Below are 17,658 nucleotides of genomic sequence, written 5' to 3'. Positions count from 1 at the left end.
TATCTTTTGCCAACCCAATTAATTCCGTAGATCAGAGCCATCTATTTTGAATTCTAGCTTATCGTGCCGCTTTCAACAAAATAACACTAATTCATAGGTTGGATTTAATTTAGGATAATTTGGAGGTGTACTAAATTGCAAATTAGTATTGCAGAGGAAGTGGATTGCATAAATAACCGTAAATGTATAGTTTTGATTCAGGCATACCATTGGAATTTAATCTCCCTCTCTTTCTTTTGTTTAGGTGACAAAACTAGTGAACAATTACCGGTCACATTCATCTTTGCTTCATCTGCCCTCGAAGCTGTTCTATCATAAAGAGTTAAAGATGTGCACAGATCAGTCTGTGGCCAACACATTTTGTAACTGGGGAAAATTGCCCAAGAAGGGATTTCCGATAATCTTTCATGGATTGAGGGTATGTTGTTGAGTATAATGCATTTCTAAAGACTTAATTATACTTTTCTATCGTTGAAGCATTTTAGATTGCAGGTTTTTTATTTCAATGGATATATCTAGAATGAGAAATATGATTTTTTTTTTTGTTTAATTTCAATCTCCCTCCCTCACTCTGTAAAGTGGTTTTACTAAAACATTCACTTTTGTTTTAAATGAAGCCATATGTCCTTGGTGCACTTATTTAATAATGTTTTCAATATAAACCAGAGAATATGTGGTCTGATAATTGATAGATCATAGTTGTATTGGGCTGAAGCTCCTGGCTAAAGATTCCCTAAAATTAGTTTCTCTTTGTGCTGTTAACAACCAAAATGGAGGAGGAATAGATCGAGCAAGTCCAAACAATTCTAACAGTTTGGAGCCTACCAAACATCCAAATGTTAAGTCTATAATTTTTCTTACAGCAGTGGTAGAATCTATATTCGAAGTCCTTCAGCTTGAAATTCAAGAACACTATTGCTTAAGAACTACACTGGGCTGTGCTTTTGCCTACTGTTGTTTGGTGGTAAATGCACAGACCAATGTGGTACTAAGCTGTACAAACCTAGAAGAAAAAGATGAACTTGTATTTATATGGCACTTTACATATCTAAAAGCACTTCAGATCCAATGAATTACTTTTGAACTACAGTCACGTGAAGGCAAACACAGTATCCAATTTATGCACAGCAAAGTACTACAAATAGCAATGATATAAATGACCGGCTAATCTGTTTTTGATCGTGTTGGTTGAAGGATAAACGTCAGCCAGGATACTGGGTGAACTCCTCTTGGAATAGCATCATAGGATCTTTTACATCTAATTAAAGTGTCAGCCTGGATTAGGTGCATATATTCTGGAAGAGGGCTTGAATTAATGACCCTCGGACTCTGGTGAGAATGGTACCATAAGAGTGAAAGTTCACAGTACCTGGGTAACTCCATGTCCTTTCTAGGCTGTCTGAGACCAGCACATGATGAGTTAAAACTGCTTCCTACTCAGCATGGGATGAATTGTGTAAGGAGGCCTGAAGCAAGGATATCTCCACTGAAAAGGATAGTGGAATGTCTTAAGAGTCACTCAGCCATGTGATGGTCTGAAATATGTTAGTTTGGTCACTTATGTTTCTCGAACGGAAGAGTTTGAGGGCAACGTAACCATGGTAACAAAATGATTGGAAGAGATTGAGAAGAGTTAAGTGCATACCGGTATTTCTTGGGTTCATGTCATTCTGTTGACATTTGTATTATGATTTATTGGTAGTATGCATGGACTGTAGAGATCAACGGTTTAAAAAAAAAACAGTATATGATTGCGAGTGAGTCTCTGTTTTAGCAGTTCTCATACTGGAATGGTAATGTATGAAAAGACCTGTGCACTCATACTGGATTTGTGAAGTATGATGATTCAATAAAGATCTGCATTGCTACAACTAAATGTGTGTAAAGTAACAAGAAAGCAGTCTAACAGCTGCCACTGAGCCAGGCTAACAGTTATGATCCCTGTCTGAGCTCATCTGGCTGATCTCAGTCTGCACAACAGCAATCTCAGTACAATTGGCATGTGGTGTTTCAGGCTGGCCTTCTACAGTGGAACAAATGCTTCCTGCTGGGTACAGCTCAATCTGTTTCATCATCTCTCCTCCCTCATGTGGATAGATCTGACCCTTAATTCACAATATATAAGAAAACATACAGAAGATGAAGAGATATTTGTAAAAAGGATTAAGGGTTAGAATAATCCAGGCAACGATTTTGAATAGGATGTATTACACCCTAAGCAGCCAGTTAAGTAGGAGGTCAAAACTCTCATGAATTGGAAGAATCAAATTGCCATAGCAATTGAGAAGTATTTTGTCTGCAACTTGGAGAAAATAATAGCTACATTTGAGTAAAGACAGTATGGAATACTGAATTCTTAAACATCCAAAAATACTTGACTACTTGGTGTTCCTCAGGGATGACATGCAAGTAACTTGTTCCCTGCGCAAATTATATATGTATGGAAATTAGTCATTCATATATCCTGTAATTGTTACTTGTATTGTGAAATACAACCTATTTCCCCTGAATGGAATGACAAAAAGTGAAATAAACTCTTGTAGATTTAATAAAGGTAAATTGCATCTCCTCGCCAGAAGCTGCTCCTTCAGCTATGTTTTCACTTTCAAGGTTTTTTATAAATTGCCACTTTTATCCCTAAATAATTGAGAAACATTTTTGGGAAAAGCCATATGTTTCATTCTTGCAAGTCGTATCTGATTCTAATTTTATCATTTTTAATTGCAATGAATTTGCTTACATTTCAGGGGAATGAAATGAGGGAAGGTAGTAATCCGTCATGGTTCAACCCTAAAGAGGCAGTTCAAGTAATGCGTTATTGTTGTCTCCTCGCAAACCACTGCATAAGCCCAGTAAAGCCTTCTGACATTGGGGTCATTGCACCCTACCAAAAGCAGGTAGGTACATTCAGATAACTAACAATTCTTCTCTGTTGTAGGGCCTCTTCACTAATTGCTGTTCTTTTAGGTGACATTTCAGATACCTATTAAACCTTCCACACTACCAACTTGCAATCATGTTTGTTGCCTGCTTATAACCTATTTCCCTATTAAAGTATGTCAAGACAAGGATTCAAAATGCAGAACACTGAAGAGGTCATTTGGATCTTAATATAATTATTTGGGCCACAACCCTGTTTGTAAGCTGGGAGCATTAAAATGAAAATATGATCAAATTCTCCAGACCTGTATCATAATAAACATAAATATACAATTAATGTATTTTTATTTTGTGCATTCAGGTACAAAAAATCAGAATTCTTCTCCGAAGTGGCTACCTCTCTGACATAAAAGTTGGATCTGTTGAAGAATTTCAAGGCCGGGAGAAATTGGTCATAATTGTGTCAACAGTAAGCTCTATTAACTCTTATGTTAACTTGGCATCTTTAAATCACTTACAACAGTTCAGTCACATTTGGGCATTATGCTTAATATGGAAACAATAATGTTTCTCTCAATACAATATAACTTTACATCCAGAAAACTGCAGTCAATGCTTCTATCTTTGCATTAACTTTATTCCACATGCTGAGACAGGAAGTTTACAAGATAAATCATTCCTTCATTGACTGTAAAGTATTTTTTTTTAAGTTCTGGTACTAGTTATGTGTAAATCACCAATAGAACCCAATGCCCATGTACAAATGCTAAGTAGAGGTGAACCAAACACCCACAAGTAATAACCCTACTCTAAATCACTATTTTTCACACTTGTTTAGTAATATTTTAAGCTCATTTTCTTAACATATTTCACTGCAGATTTTCAGGTAGAATATTAAATGTAAAGCAAATCAAAACGTACACTTGTTTAGGCTGTTACTTTATGGTTATATTTTGTGGGGTTGCATTTTTTGTTTACTTTTTTGTGTGAAACCGTACAAACAAAATAAGAAAACATAACGTTGGAACTGCATAACAAACTTTTTGTTCAGGCACGGTCCAGTGAAGAAAATCTGGCGGAGGATACGTATTATGTTTTAGGGTTCCTTTCCAACCCCAAAAGATTTAATGTGGCTATCACTAGAGCAAAAGCACTGCTGATTGTGGTTGGGAATCCACACATTCTCCTCAAGGTGGGCAAAGTTCTTTGTAGAATTTCTGACTTTTGAGTCTTGGTTTTATTTTAATGCCTTGGTTGATTTGTAACCGTTGTAGCAGAATCTATGTGTGTGTGTATGTGTGCCTTAACAGCTTAACTTTCAACTAGGGTAAATAATTGGAGTTCAGAAGAATGAGAGGTGATCTCATCGAAACATGTAAGATAATGAGGGGGCTCAACAAGGTGGATGCAGAGAGGATATTTCCACTCATAGGGGAAACTAAAACTAGGGACATAGTCTCAGAATAAGGGGCTGCCCATTTAAAACTGAGATGAGGAGGAATTTCTTCTCTGAGGGGTGTAAATCTATGGAATTCTCTGCCCCAGTGAGCTGTGGAGGCTGAGTCATTGAATATATTTAAGGTAGAGATAGACAGATTTTTGAGCGATAAGGGAATAAAGGGTTATGGGGAGCAGGCAGGGAAGTGGAGCCCAGTCCATGATTAGATAAACCATGATCTCATTGAATGACTGAGCAGGCTTAAGGGGCCAAATGGCCTACTCCAGCTCCTATTTCTTATGTTATGTTTAATATTACAAGAAAATACTGCATGAAAATTGATTAACACATTTATTAAAAATATAATTACTTAATAATGAAAGATTAAATAATTTTTTAGATTAAATGGTGCTCCCTTGAAAGTATTATGACATTCATTGCAATAAGACTGTTTAAAAATGTCTAAATCGTTACAGGATCCATGTTGGGGTGCACTTCTGGAATACTGTGTTGTAAATGATGCGTATGTGGGTTGCAATCTCCCACATGAACTTTTAGCTCAATGGGGGTAAGTTTGTTTTCAAATTGCTGTTAATCCACTGTACTCTCTCTCCATTGAGGTGGTTTAAACAAAGCTAATAAGTCAACTAAAACAAACAGTAAGCTCAGGCAGCATCTATGGAGAGAACAAAATTTGGCATTTCGGGTATAGACACTTCATGAGAACTAGAAGATAATACAGATGAACAGCATTTAAAGCAAAACAACAAGGAAAAGAGGAATAAAAGGAGATTAAAAAAAACACCACGACCAGGAAAAGAAATAGAATGGCCTTTGAAGTGTTAAGGTGGAGAACAGGAGATAATTTGTAAAAGTGATAGCTTTTGTCTCATACGACTATGAGAGAAATCAAAAAAATAAAATACATGAGACACAAAGTGAATAGCTAAAGGGGATAACTAAGTAAAGGAAAGCTAGGTAGAAAAGTGGAATAGGTTCCAGTGGCTCAGGCGGCTGGTGGAAGAAAAAAAAGACCTACTTTGGCTTCCAGCCCTCGTATCTCATTTAAATTCCTTTTTGGCCTCGCCCCTTCCTATTTCTGTAACTTCCTCCCGCCCTAAACACCACCCCCCCCCCCCCCCAAAAAAAAAAAGCTCCATTCCTCTGACTGTAGCATCTTGTACATCTCCTCGACCCTTGACCCCACCGTTGGTGGTTGGGCCTTCAGCCACCTCGGCCTGGAATTCCCTACCTAAACCCCTTTGCCTCCCTTTCGTCACTCCTCCTGATATTTTTCCTGGGTTAGGCATCCATTTTTTGATTCTGCCTCTGAAATGCCATGCAACATGTTTTGATGTTAAAGGTGCTATGTAAATACATCATGTTGTTGTTGTCCTCACAGCTGTAACCTCTTTTTTTTTTAATGTTATGTTATACCTTTTGCCATGAAACCCAGTATTCTATTAGGTTTTCTATGGTGTTGTCCACATAAGCTGTTAACCAGAATACTATTTGAATTATTTGTGTGCATTGTTCCTGTAATGGCGTGGGATCTTGCAATGTCAGGTGACATAAATAGTAATTGATATTTAGGCAGATGCTGCTGATTGTAGGGGGAAAGACTGGGACAAATCTTGACATGACTGTTAAGTCAACAGATTGTTCAGATGAAGTTCTTCCATTAGCTGCTGCCAAATAGTTCTGGCAACAGGTAACCACTAAACCCCTGACTTCTGGGAACATCACTTGGAAGAATACAAGAACATAATAATAGGAGCAGGAGTAGGCCATTTGACCCCTCGAGCCTGCTCCGCCATTCAATAAGATCATGGCTGATCTGATCATGGATTCAGCGCCACTTCCCTGCCCGCTCCCTATAACCCTTTACTCCTTTATTGCTCAAAAATCTGTGTCTCTGCCTTAAATATATTCAATGACCACAGCTCTCTGGGGCAGAGAATTACATAGATTTACAACCCTCCGAAGAAATTTCTCCTCATCTCAATTTTAAATGGGCGGCCCCTTATTCTAAGACAATGTCCCCTCGTTTTAGTTTCCCCTATGAGTGGAAATATCCTCTTTGCATTCACCTTGTCGAGCCCCCTCATTATCTTATAAGTTTCATTAAGATCACCTCTCATTCGTCTGAACTCCAATGAGTATAGGCCCAAACTACTCGACCTATCCTCTCAAGTCAACTCCCTCATCTCCAGAATCAACCTAGTGAACCTTCTCTGAACAGCCTCCAATGCAAGTATATCCTTCCTTAAAAACAGAGATCAAAACTGTATGCAGTATTCCAGGTGTGGCCTCACCAATACCCTGTACAGTTGTAGCAGGACTTTTCTACTTTTATACTCTGTCTCCCTTGCAATAAAGGCCAACATTCCATTTGCCTTCCTGATTACTCGCTGTATCTGCATACTAACTGTGTTTCATGCACAAGGACTCCCTGTCTCTCTCTCCTGCAGCACTTTGCAATTTTTATTCCATCTGCCAAATTTTTGCTCACTCACTTCGCTTGTCTATATCCCTTTGCAGATTTTTTGTGTCATCCTCACTATTTGCTTTCCCACTCATCAGTAAACTTGGCTACATTATACTCGGTCCCTTCATCCAAGTCATGCATATAGATTGTAAATAGTCATTGTTTGCCAACCGGAAAATGACCCATTTATCCCGACTCTCTGTTTTCTATTAGTTAACCAATCCTCCATCCATGCTAATATATTACCCCCAACCCCATGAGCTTTTTATCTTGTGCAGTAACCTCTTGTGTGGCACCTTATCGAATGCCAAATATACCACATCCACTGGTTCCCCCTTAGTCACCCTGCTCGTTACATCCTCAAAAAACTCCAGCAAATTTGTCAAACGTGATTTCCCTTTCATAAATCCATGCTGACTCTGCTTGATTGAATCATGCTTTTCCAAATGTCCCACTACTGCTTCCTTAATAATGGACTCCAGCATTTTCCCAACGACAGACGTTAGGCTAACTGGTCAACAACATAGGTAGAACTAGGAATGAGAGTCTGCTGAGTGAGTTTGAGGAGTTGAGGTCCAAATTAAAAAGCAGAACCTCAAAGGAAATAATCTCTGGATTGTTACCTGAGCCACGTGCCAATTGGCATAGGGATAAACAGATTAGAAGGTTAAATGCGTAGCTCAAAGAGTGGTGTGGGAGGCAGGGGTTTTGTTTCATGGGACATTGGCACCAGTACTGGGGAAAGAGAGCTGTACCGTTAAGAAGGGCACCACTTAAACTGGGCTGGAAGCCGTGTCCTGCCGAAGCAAATAACTAGGGCAGTAGACAGGGCTTTAAACTACTGAGGGGATGGGGGGAATTCAGGAAAGAGTACATTTAAAAGCAGCAAGAGAAATGTCAAGGCTCTGGAACAGAGCAGAGTTTTGCGTGAAAATAAACAGAGTAGGTCAGGAAGCGACAGAGAGCAACAAAGGTAATGAGTGACTAAGGTGACATCAGGGAAAAATAGGAAAAAGTCAAAGCTAAAGGCACTATATCTGTATGCGTGAAGTATTCGCAACAAAATAGATTAATTAATAGCACAGATAAAAATTAATAAGTTTGATCTAATAGCCATTATGGAAACGTGGTTGCAAAGTGATCAAAGTTGGGAACTAAATATTCCAGGATACTTAACTTTTAGAAGAGATAAGTAAATTGGAAAAGGAGGCGGGGTAGCCCTGATAAAGGATGGGATAAAGAGAGTAGAGAGAAAGGATCTTAGCTCTGAAAATCAAGAAGTAGAATCAGTTTGGGTGGAGCTAAGAAGCATTGGTGGGAGTTGTCTATACGCCCCAAACAGGAGTTGTAGAGTATAAATCAGGAAATTAGAGGCGCATGCAACAAGGGTAATACAGTAATCATGGGGGACTTTAATTTACATCTAGACTGGGCAAACCAAATTTGCGATAATAGTGTGGAGGATGTAGTCATGGAATATATACAAAATAGTTTCCTAGATCAATATTTTGAGGAACCTACTAGGGAGCAGGCTATTTTAGATCTAGTATTGTGCAATGAGAAAGGGTTAATAATCGTGTAGTAAAGGGCCCCTGAGGGAAGAGTGACCATAATATGATAGAATATTATATTAAGTTTGAAAGTGATTTAGTTAAATCCAAAACTAGGGTCTTAAATCTAAACAAAGCAAACTATGTAGGTACGGGTTGGCTAAAGTAGATTGGGAAACTACATTAAAAGCTATGACGGTAGACGAGCAATGGCTAGTATTTAAAGACACAAAAACCCCACAGGGAAAGTGGTCCAACTGTGGATAACGCGAAGTTAAAGATAGTATTAGATCAAAGGAAGAGTCTTATAATGTTGCCAAATAGAGTAGTAAGCCTGAGGATTGGGAAGATTTTAAAATTCAGCAAGGGAGGACCAAAAAATTGATAAAGGGGAAATAGAATGAGTGTAAACTAGCAAGAGACAAAAACAGACTAAAAGTTTCTATAGGTATGTAAAAAGGAAAAGATTAGCTAAAGTAAATGTGGTTTCCTTGCAGGCTATTGTAGGAAGACTTCCTTACTCTTGTACTCCAACCCTCTTGCCAAAATGCCATTTGCCTATCTAATTGCTTGCTGTACATGCATGCTACTTTTGTGTTACCTGTAGGAGGACACCTAATTCTCTCTGAACACTAACATTTAATCGTTTAACACCATTTTAAAAAAAAAGTGTTTTTCCTACCAAAGTGAATAACGGCACATTTCGTCACATTCCATCTGCCACCTTATTTCCCACTCATTTAGCCTGTCTATTCCTTTGCAGGCTCTTTGTGTCCTCCTCACAGTTTGCTTTTCCACCTAGCTTTGTATCGTCAGCAAACTTGGATATATTGCACTCGGTTCTTTCATCTAAGTCATTAATATAGGTTGTAAATAACTGAGGCCCAAGCACTGATCTTTTCGGTACCCCACTAGTTGCAGCCTGCCAACCAGAAAATGACCTGTCTATTCCTATACTCATCATTCTGTCTGTTAATCGATCCTCTATCCATGCCAATATATTACCCCCAACTCCATGATCCCTTATCTTGCGTAGCAACCTTTTAGGTGGCACTTTATCGAATGCCTTGTAGAAATCCAAATATACTACATCCACTGGTTCCCTTTTAGCTACGCTGCTAGCTCCTCAAAAAACTCCAATAAATTTGTTCAACACAATTTCGCTTTCGTAAAACAATGTTGACTCTGCGTAATGATAGTGATTTTTCTAAGTGCTCTGTTACCACTTCCTTAATAATGGTTTCCAGCATTTTCCCGATGACTGATGTCAGGCTAACTGGCCTGTAGTTCCCTGTTTTCTCTCTCCCTCCTTGAATAGCGGGGTTACATTTGCTCCCTTCCAATCTGCTGAGACCATTCTAGAATCAAAGGAATTTTGGAAAATGATAACCACTGCATCCATTACCTCTGCAGCACCTCTTTTAGAACCCTAGGATATACACAGTCAGGTCCAGGGGATTTGTCAGCTTTTAATCCCATTGGTTTCTCGAGTACTTTTTCTCTAATGACAGTAATTACTTTAAGTTTCTTATCCTTATTAAGCTCCTTGGTTCCTCACCTATTTTTGCTATGTTATTTTTGTCTCCTACTATGAAGACAGACACAAAATATTTGTTTCAAGTCTCTACCATTTCCTTATTCCCCATTATAATTTCACCTGTCAGTCTCTAAGGGACTAATGCTTTCTTTTGCGACTATCTTCCTTTTTATATACTTGTAGAAGCTCGTACAATCCATTATATATCTTGCTAATTTACTTTCCCTTTTTATCAATTTTTTGGTTGTCCTTTGCTGGTTTCTAAAGCTCTCCCAATCCTCAGGCTTGCTACTATTCTTTGCAACATTATAAGCCTCTCTTAATCTAATACTACAGGTATCCCTAAATTTAATTAGCCATGGATGGATCACTTTTCTCATGGAGTTTTTATTTCTCAATGGAATGTATATTCATTGAGAAATTTGGAATATTTCTTTAAATGTCTGCCACTGTTTATCTACCGTCATACTTTTTAATTTAATTTCCCAATCTACCTTGGCTAATTCGCCCCTCATACCTATGTAACTGATTTTATTTAAGTTTAGGACTTTTGTTTCAGACTGAAGTATTTCACTCAAACTCAATGTGAAATGTTATATTATGATCACTCTTCCCTCAGAGGATGCTTTACTGTGAGATTACTAATTAACCCAGTCTCATTACACAATACAAGATCTAAAATAGCCTGTTCCCTGGTTGGTTCCATGACTTATTGTTCTAGGAAACTATCTCGAATGCAATCCATGAACTCGTCCTCCAGACAGTCCTAGAAAACCCTTACAGCATTAGATATCACTAGAACATCACAAATACTACCATATGCTGGGGGATTTTGTGTGACAATTCTGGATTTTTGTGGTGCTAGAGCCATTGGGATATGAGCCAGTCGTTGACACTATATGCATAGTCATAGAATAAATCGCAGGGTCAATTTCTTGAGCTCTTTCAATTTCAAGCATTTACAGTTATTGCTTAATCTCTCAATTTCATAGAAATATAGAATCGTACAACACACATGGCCATTTGGCCCGTTGTCCCTATGCCAGCACAGTGAAAGTGCTATCCAATTATATAATGCACATACATACATAATTGCTTATGAGTGTCACTTAAGCTTTTTTTTCTTGTTACCTGCAGATCTGATGCATCTGTTTCTGGGAAGACCTGCTAAAACATTACATTCAGTTTTGGAACCTGTATTTTTTTTTTAAAAAGAGGAAGACCACTTCAGAGGAAAGTGGCACCATTACATTTTGTTTGTGTTGCTGGTTCTAAAGTTTCAAACTGTAGGTTCAGAAACTTAGGATCCTATTTTTCTTGCTTTCTAGAAGCTTATAAAGTTTGAATTGAGATAATGCTATTAAATTAGTTTTACAGCAGAGGTGCATGGAATATATAAACTAATATATTCAGCTATCGGTTATTTTTGTGGCATCACTGTTTAACTTCCCACCCCAATTCATTCATGTTTTAAAAATAAAATAGTGTGAACTCTCCATAACAATGTTGCTCTAGTTGAAGTCCTTTATCTTGGGTACACCAGAAGACTCCATTGGAATTGCATATTTTCTTCACAAAGCTGTTTAATTCAGGGCCAGGCCACAAGATGGAGCACTAATGCAAGACATAATATCCCATTGCTAAGGGGTAGGAGAAAAGAAGAGAACTGATGCTTGCAAAACACAATACAATTCTATATGACCTGCAGTTATGAGGAAACCTGCAACTTGGGCCTTGTGCTCCTCCCAACTAACTGCTGGAGTCTATTTATGGCAAGTAATCTACATGGGATAAACAGCGCACACACAGGCCATTCTGGCATCTATGCTCCACTCTAACCTCCTCCCATCCTCACTCATCTGCTTATTTAGCCTCCTTAAATGCAGCTATACTATTCGCTGTTTGATTTCTTGGTGACTTATATTGATGGCCTCTACTTTTGCTCTTCCCCACAAATGGAAACATTTTCTCTCTGTCTACTCTATCAAAACATTTCATAATTTTAAATACCTCTTAGGTCACCTCTCTGCCTTCGCGAGATAGAACCTGTTCATCCTTTCCCAATAGGTATAACCTCACATTTCTGGTATCATCCTTGTAAATCTTTTTCGTGCCTCGTGCCTCTATATCCTTTTTATAATAGGGCGACCAGAATTGTACACCGTAGTCCAAGTGTGGTCTAACCAAGGTTCGATACAAGTTTAGCATTACTTCTCTACTTTTCAATTCTATCCCTCTAGAAATAAACCCGAGTGTTTGGTTTGTTTTATATTGCTATGGAATAAATTCAAATGTAGGATGTACTACTTAGTTCCAGACATTTGCCATGTGCAAAATAAACCAGTTTCTTCTTTTCTTTCCCCCATTGATTTTGTTCCACCTTTCAGAAACCCACGAGAGATTAGGGCATCTTGTTCATATAACATGGAGTTTTGTTGCAGTCTCAGGTCATGCTAACTTATTAGGCAGTAAAGGTCAGCTACTGATCATAGGGAGATGCAAAGTCCTCATGGGAGAAACCAGTGACACTGACCTTGAAAGAATATTTAGGGCAGACCCAAGAACCGTACAGCAATAACAATGTTGGAATCCTTTACAGAAAATTGTCAGTATCAAAAACGTTTGGATTTAATTACGGTCTACATCTCTGCCATGTTTTAATCCTTTGCAATTTTTCCAGCCAGAGGGAAGTATTGAAGAATAAAATAAAATCTGAAAAAAAATATCCAGTGAGTTCTTTTAGTGAGTCAGGTATTTTCCAGACACCATTTTAAATAAGTTAATTATAAGGTTGTGTTTTCAGTGTACTTTATCTCTTTAGACTGCTATGGTTCACATGATCGTAAGATAAAATGAGGGAGGGTAGTCAACCCATCTTAGTTTCTCCAGCCGAAGGAGAGTAAAACTTGCAGTCCCTATAAAATCATCTACTTGTAAACCCAAGGTTTTCTTTCTACTATCTTTGCCCAATGCTGGAACACTAAGTAGTACATCCTACATTTGAATTAATATTTTGTAATCCTTTTTTTATTTCCCAGCTGAAGGACCACTCAGTAAAAGACAAACCTTTTACTCTAGCAGATGTGCTCCATGGATATCAGATGGAAATCCTCAATACGTTATGACTGTTACACTCACCATTAATATCTGCAGTGGACTTGAGCTGATTTGTTTAAGCTCTGCTCCCCTTCACCAGCAAAGCAGACCAAAATAATTTCTCTACAGGATACATTCTAAAATACCTCGAATGGTCAAAATGTAGCCAAGTGTGTACTTTTTTTGCAATCTAACAGACATGCAGCATGTGGATCCCTGTATGTTTCAGCAGAATCCACCTGGCTTTCTGCTTAATTGAAATGTTAGCTGGTGTACTCTTGAGGTACCCTTCATGCCAGGATTTCTGCATTGGAACATGTGAATACATTGAAACTACTTTTCTCCAGTTCCCTTTTCCTTTAAACAATTTCACTATTGCACCCTACCTCACATAGTATAAGGACATAAGAAGTAGGATCAGTAGTCCATTTGGCCCCTTGAGCCTGCTCCGCCATAAGATCATGGCTGATCTGATCTTGGCCTCAACACTTTCCTGCCTGCTCCCCATAACCCTAGACTCCCCTATAGTTCAAAAATCTGTGTCTCTCCACCTTTTAAATGTATTCAATGACCCAGCCTCCACAGCTGCTGGGGTAGGGAATTCCAAAGATTCACGACCCTCAGAGTATATCGCTTAAAAGGAACAGATGGGGTTTTTTTGTTAATATTTGTGTGGTAGTTACTGAATTGTCAAATCTTATTCATCATTGCAGCCTTAGTTTGTGTGAATGAAAAAGTATTTTGTAAGTTTTGGAAAAAAATATTCAAAAGTCTAATTAAACCTAACGCTTATCAAAATGTACAATGTGTCTACCTGTGAATCTTTATTTTAAAAAGCACAATATTAAATGAGGTATTTTAAAAATCCTTATTTACTCAAGTTATCACATGAGTCGACGTTATAGGCAGTCCCTCGAAATTGAGGAAGACTTGCTTCCACTTCTGAAGAGTTCTTTGGTGGCTAAACAGTCCAATACGAGAGCCACAGACTCTCACAGGTGGGACAGATAGTCGTTGAGGGAAGGGGTAAGTGGGACTGGCTTGCCGCACGTTCTTTCCGCTGTCTGCGCTTGATTTCTGCATGCTCTCGGCGATGAGACTCGATGCTCAGCGCCCTCTCGGATGCACTTCCTCCACTTAGGGCAGTCTTGGGCCAGGGGCTCCCAGGTGTCAGTGGGGATATCGCACTTTATCAGGCAGGCTTTGAAGGTATCCTTGTAACGTTTCCGCTGCCCACCTTTGGCTTGTTTTGGCATGAAGGAGCTCCGAGTAGAGCGCTGTTGGAGTCTCGTGTCTGGCATGCGGACTATGTGGCCTGCCCAGCAGAGCTGATTGAGTGTGGTCAGTGCTTCAATGCTGGGGATGTTAGCCTGAATGAGGACGCTGATGTTGGTGCGCCTGTCCTCCCAGGGGATTTGTAGGATCTTGCGGCGACATTGTTGGTGATATTTCTCCAGCAACTTGGTGTCTACTGTACATGGTCCATGTCTCTGAGCCATACAGGAGGGCAGATATTACTACAGCTCTGTAGACCATGAGCTTGGTGGCAGTTTTGAGAGCCTGCTCTTCAAACACACTTTTCCCCGGGCGGTCAAAGGCTGCACCGGCGCACTGGAGGCGGTGTTGGATCTCGTCATCGATGCCTGCTCTTGTTGATATGAGGCTCCCGAGATGTGGGAAGTGGTCCATGGTGTCCAGGGCCGTGCCGTGGATCTTGATGACGGGGGGGGGGGGGGGGGGTAATGCTGTGTGGTGAGGACATGCTGGTGGAGGACCTTTGTCTTACGGATGTTTAACGTAAGGCCTATGCTTTCATATGCCTCAGTAAATACGTCGGCTATGTCCTGGAGTGCAGCCTCTATGTGCGCAGATGCAGAGGTTGGGGTGGTCTTGGATCTGGCCTGGAGACGGCGCAGGTTGAACAGGTTCCCACTGGTTCTGTAGTTTAGTTCCACTCCAGCGGGGAGCTTGTTGACTGTGAGGTGGAGCATGGCGGCGAGAAAAATTGTGAAGAGGGTTGGGGCAATGATGCAGCCCTGTTTGACCCCGGTCCAGACGTGGATCTGTGATGGATCCGTTGGTCAGGATCACGGCCTGCATGTCTTCGTGGAGCAGGCGGAGGATGGTGACGAACTTTTGGGGGCATCCAAAACGGAGGAGAACGCTCCATAGACCCTCGCGGTTGATAATGTCAAAGGCCTTTGTAAGGTCGAAGAAGGCCACGGACAAAGGCTGGCGCTGTCCCCTGCATTTTTCCTGTAGCTGTCGCGCTGCAAAAATCACGTCCATTGTGCCCCATAGGGGACGAAATCCGCACTGACGCCGGGAGGAGCTCCTCGAAGACGGTTGAGGAGGACTCTAATGACGACTTTCCCACTGGCTGATAGCAGGGAGATTCCTCTGTAGTTGCCGCAGTCAGACTTGTCCCCTTTTTTTAAAGATGGTCATGATTACTGCATCACTGAGATCCCCCGGCATGCTCTCCTCCCTCCAGATGAGAGAGATGAGGTTGTGTATTCGCAGCAGCAGTGCTTCTCCGCTATACTTCAATGCCTCAGCAGGGATTCCGTCCGCACCCGTAGCCTTGTTTTTAAGCTGTCTTATGGCTTTTCTACCTCGTGCAGTATTGGGGTCTCGGAGGTGGTGGCGAGTAGCATGCTGCGGGATGGAGTTGAGAACACTGTCTCGCTTGAGGAGATCTTCGAAGTACTCTTTCCAGCGGGCCCTGACTGCTTCTGTGTCCTTGATGAATGTTTCCCCGTTCTTGGCCAGCAGTGGGGTGGAGCCTTGGGTGTTTGGCCCATTGGTGGCTTTGACTGAGATGAAGAATCTTCGCACATCATGGTTGTCGGCCAGCTGCTGTATCTCCTGCGCTTTCTTCATCCAAAGTGATAATCAACCCCTTTTTAAGTTGATTAAAGGGAAAACTTTTTCTGCTGTGAATCAGTAAATAGGGGGCATAAATTTAAACGAGAGGTTAGATGAATTTTGTTTTAATGCAAAGTGTTAGGACATGGAATCCCCTACTAGAAACAATGGTATTAAACTAATTAGTGGGGAGGGGATGATTCAGGTAAGTGAAAAGTTAAAAACTCAAAGAATAAGGAGACGGTAATAGAGCAGGGTAGCACTGAGTGAAATGAAAACCAGAGCATGCCAGGAAGGGACAGAATGTAGAAACATAAAGGTGAATCAAAGCAGGAAAAAATGTTTTTTAAAAAAAAATGTAAACGCTATCTGAATGCATGTAGCATTCGTAACAAAATAGATAAGTTGACGGCACATATAGATACAAATGGGTATGATCTGATGGCCATTAAAAGAGACGTGGTTGCAAGGTGACCAGAATTAGGAACTAAATATTCAGGGGTATTTGACAATTCGGAAGGACAGACAAAGGAAAAAGAGATGGGATAGCTCTGTTAATAAAGGATGAGATCAGTGCATTAGTGAGGAACGATATTGGCTCAGAAGATCAAGATGCTGAATCAGTTTTGGTGGAGATAAGGAATAAGGGGGAAAAGTCGCCGGGGGGGGTGCCAGGGAAGAGAATCTATAGACTACACCCACCAAACAGTAGCTACACTGTTGGATGAAGTATAAATCAAGAAATAATGGAGGTTTGTAAAAAAGGAACGGCAATAATCAAGGGCGATTTTAACCTTCATATTGATTGGACAAAGTAAATTGGCCAGGATAGCCTTGAAGAAAAGTTCATAGTTTATCGGGATAGTTTCCTTGAACAGTACGTAGCAGAATCAACCAGGGAGCAGGCTATCTTACATCTGGTATTGTGTAATGAGACAGGATTAATAAATGATCTCTTAGTAAAGGATCCTCTAGTTGGTTCTCAAACCAGTGTCGTAAGCTTAAATAAAGGAGACTGCAAAGGTGGACTGGGAAAATAGATTAGAGTGGCTAAAGTAAATGTTCATCCCCCTAGAGGATGAGACTGAGGAATTAATAATGGAGAACAGAGATATGGCAGAGACGTTGAACAAATATTTTGTATCGGTCTTCACAGTAAAAGACACTAGAAACATCCCAATAGTGGATAATCAAGGGGCTACAGGGAGGGATGAACTTAATACAATCACTAATGAAGTAGTACTTGGTAAAATAATGGGACTAAAGGCAGACAAGTCCCCTGGACCCTGATGGCTTACATCCTAGGGTCTTAAGAGAAGTGGATGCATTGGTTGTAATCTACCAAAATTCCCTGGATGCTGGGGTGGTCCCAGCAGATTGGAAAACTGCAAATGTAACACCCCTATTTAAAAAAGGAAGCAAACAAAAAGATGTAAACTATAGACCAGTTAGCCTAACATTTGTTGTTGGGAAAATGCCATTATTAAGGAAGCAGTAGTGGACATTTAGAAAAGCATGATTCAATCAAGCAGAGTCAGCATGGTTTTATGAAAGGGAAATCATGTTTGACAAATTTGCTGCCATTCTTTGAGGATGTAACGAGCAGGGTGGATAGGGGGGAACAAGTGGATGTGGTGTATTTGGATTTCCAGAAGGCATTCAATAAAGGTGCCACACAAGAGGTTACTGCACAAGGTAAAAACTCTCAGGGTTGGGGATAATATATTAGCATGCATAGAGGATTTGTTTTCTGTTAGTTAACCAAGAGTCGGGATAAATAGGTCATTTTCCAGTTGGCAAA

General features: G+C 40.1%; 1 protein-coding gene across 6 annotated transcripts in view; it reads left to right on the top strand.

Annotated features, from left to right (window-relative positions):
* The window catches only part of mov10l1 (Mov10 like RNA helicase 1), a 92,029-nt gene extending 78,235 nt beyond the window's left edge, over nucleotides 1-13,794 (top strand). For 5 of the 6 annotated variants that reach the window (XM_070897393.1, XM_070897391.1, XM_070897392.1 and 2 more), the window contains exons 22-27: nucleotides 245-418; nucleotides 2,748-2,897; nucleotides 3,242-3,349; nucleotides 3,932-4,072; nucleotides 4,795-4,886; nucleotides 11,031-13,794. In XM_070897393.1, coding sequence (XP_070753494.1) covers nucleotides 245-418; nucleotides 2,748-2,897; nucleotides 3,242-3,349; nucleotides 3,932-4,072; nucleotides 4,795-4,886; nucleotides 11,031-11,064 — 699 coding nt within the window. In that variant the 3' untranslated portion in view covers nucleotides 11,065-13,794. The remainder of the gene's footprint in view (nucleotides 1-244; nucleotides 419-2,747; nucleotides 2,898-3,241; nucleotides 3,350-3,931; nucleotides 4,073-4,794; nucleotides 4,887-11,030) is intronic. The other variant, XM_070897395.1, reaches the window with a different exon arrangement.
* Nucleotides 13,795-17,658: the final 3,864 nt, after the last annotated feature.

Source organism: Pristiophorus japonicus, chromosome 13, assembly GCF_044704955.1.
Source record: "Pristiophorus japonicus isolate sPriJap1 chromosome 13, sPriJap1.hap1, whole genome shotgun sequence".
NCBI lineage: Eukaryota > Metazoa > Chordata > Chondrichthyes > Pristiophoridae > Pristiophorus > Pristiophorus japonicus.
The sequence above is the reverse complement of the archived record's forward strand: the minus strand, read 5'-3'. Positions and strand labels throughout refer to the sequence as shown.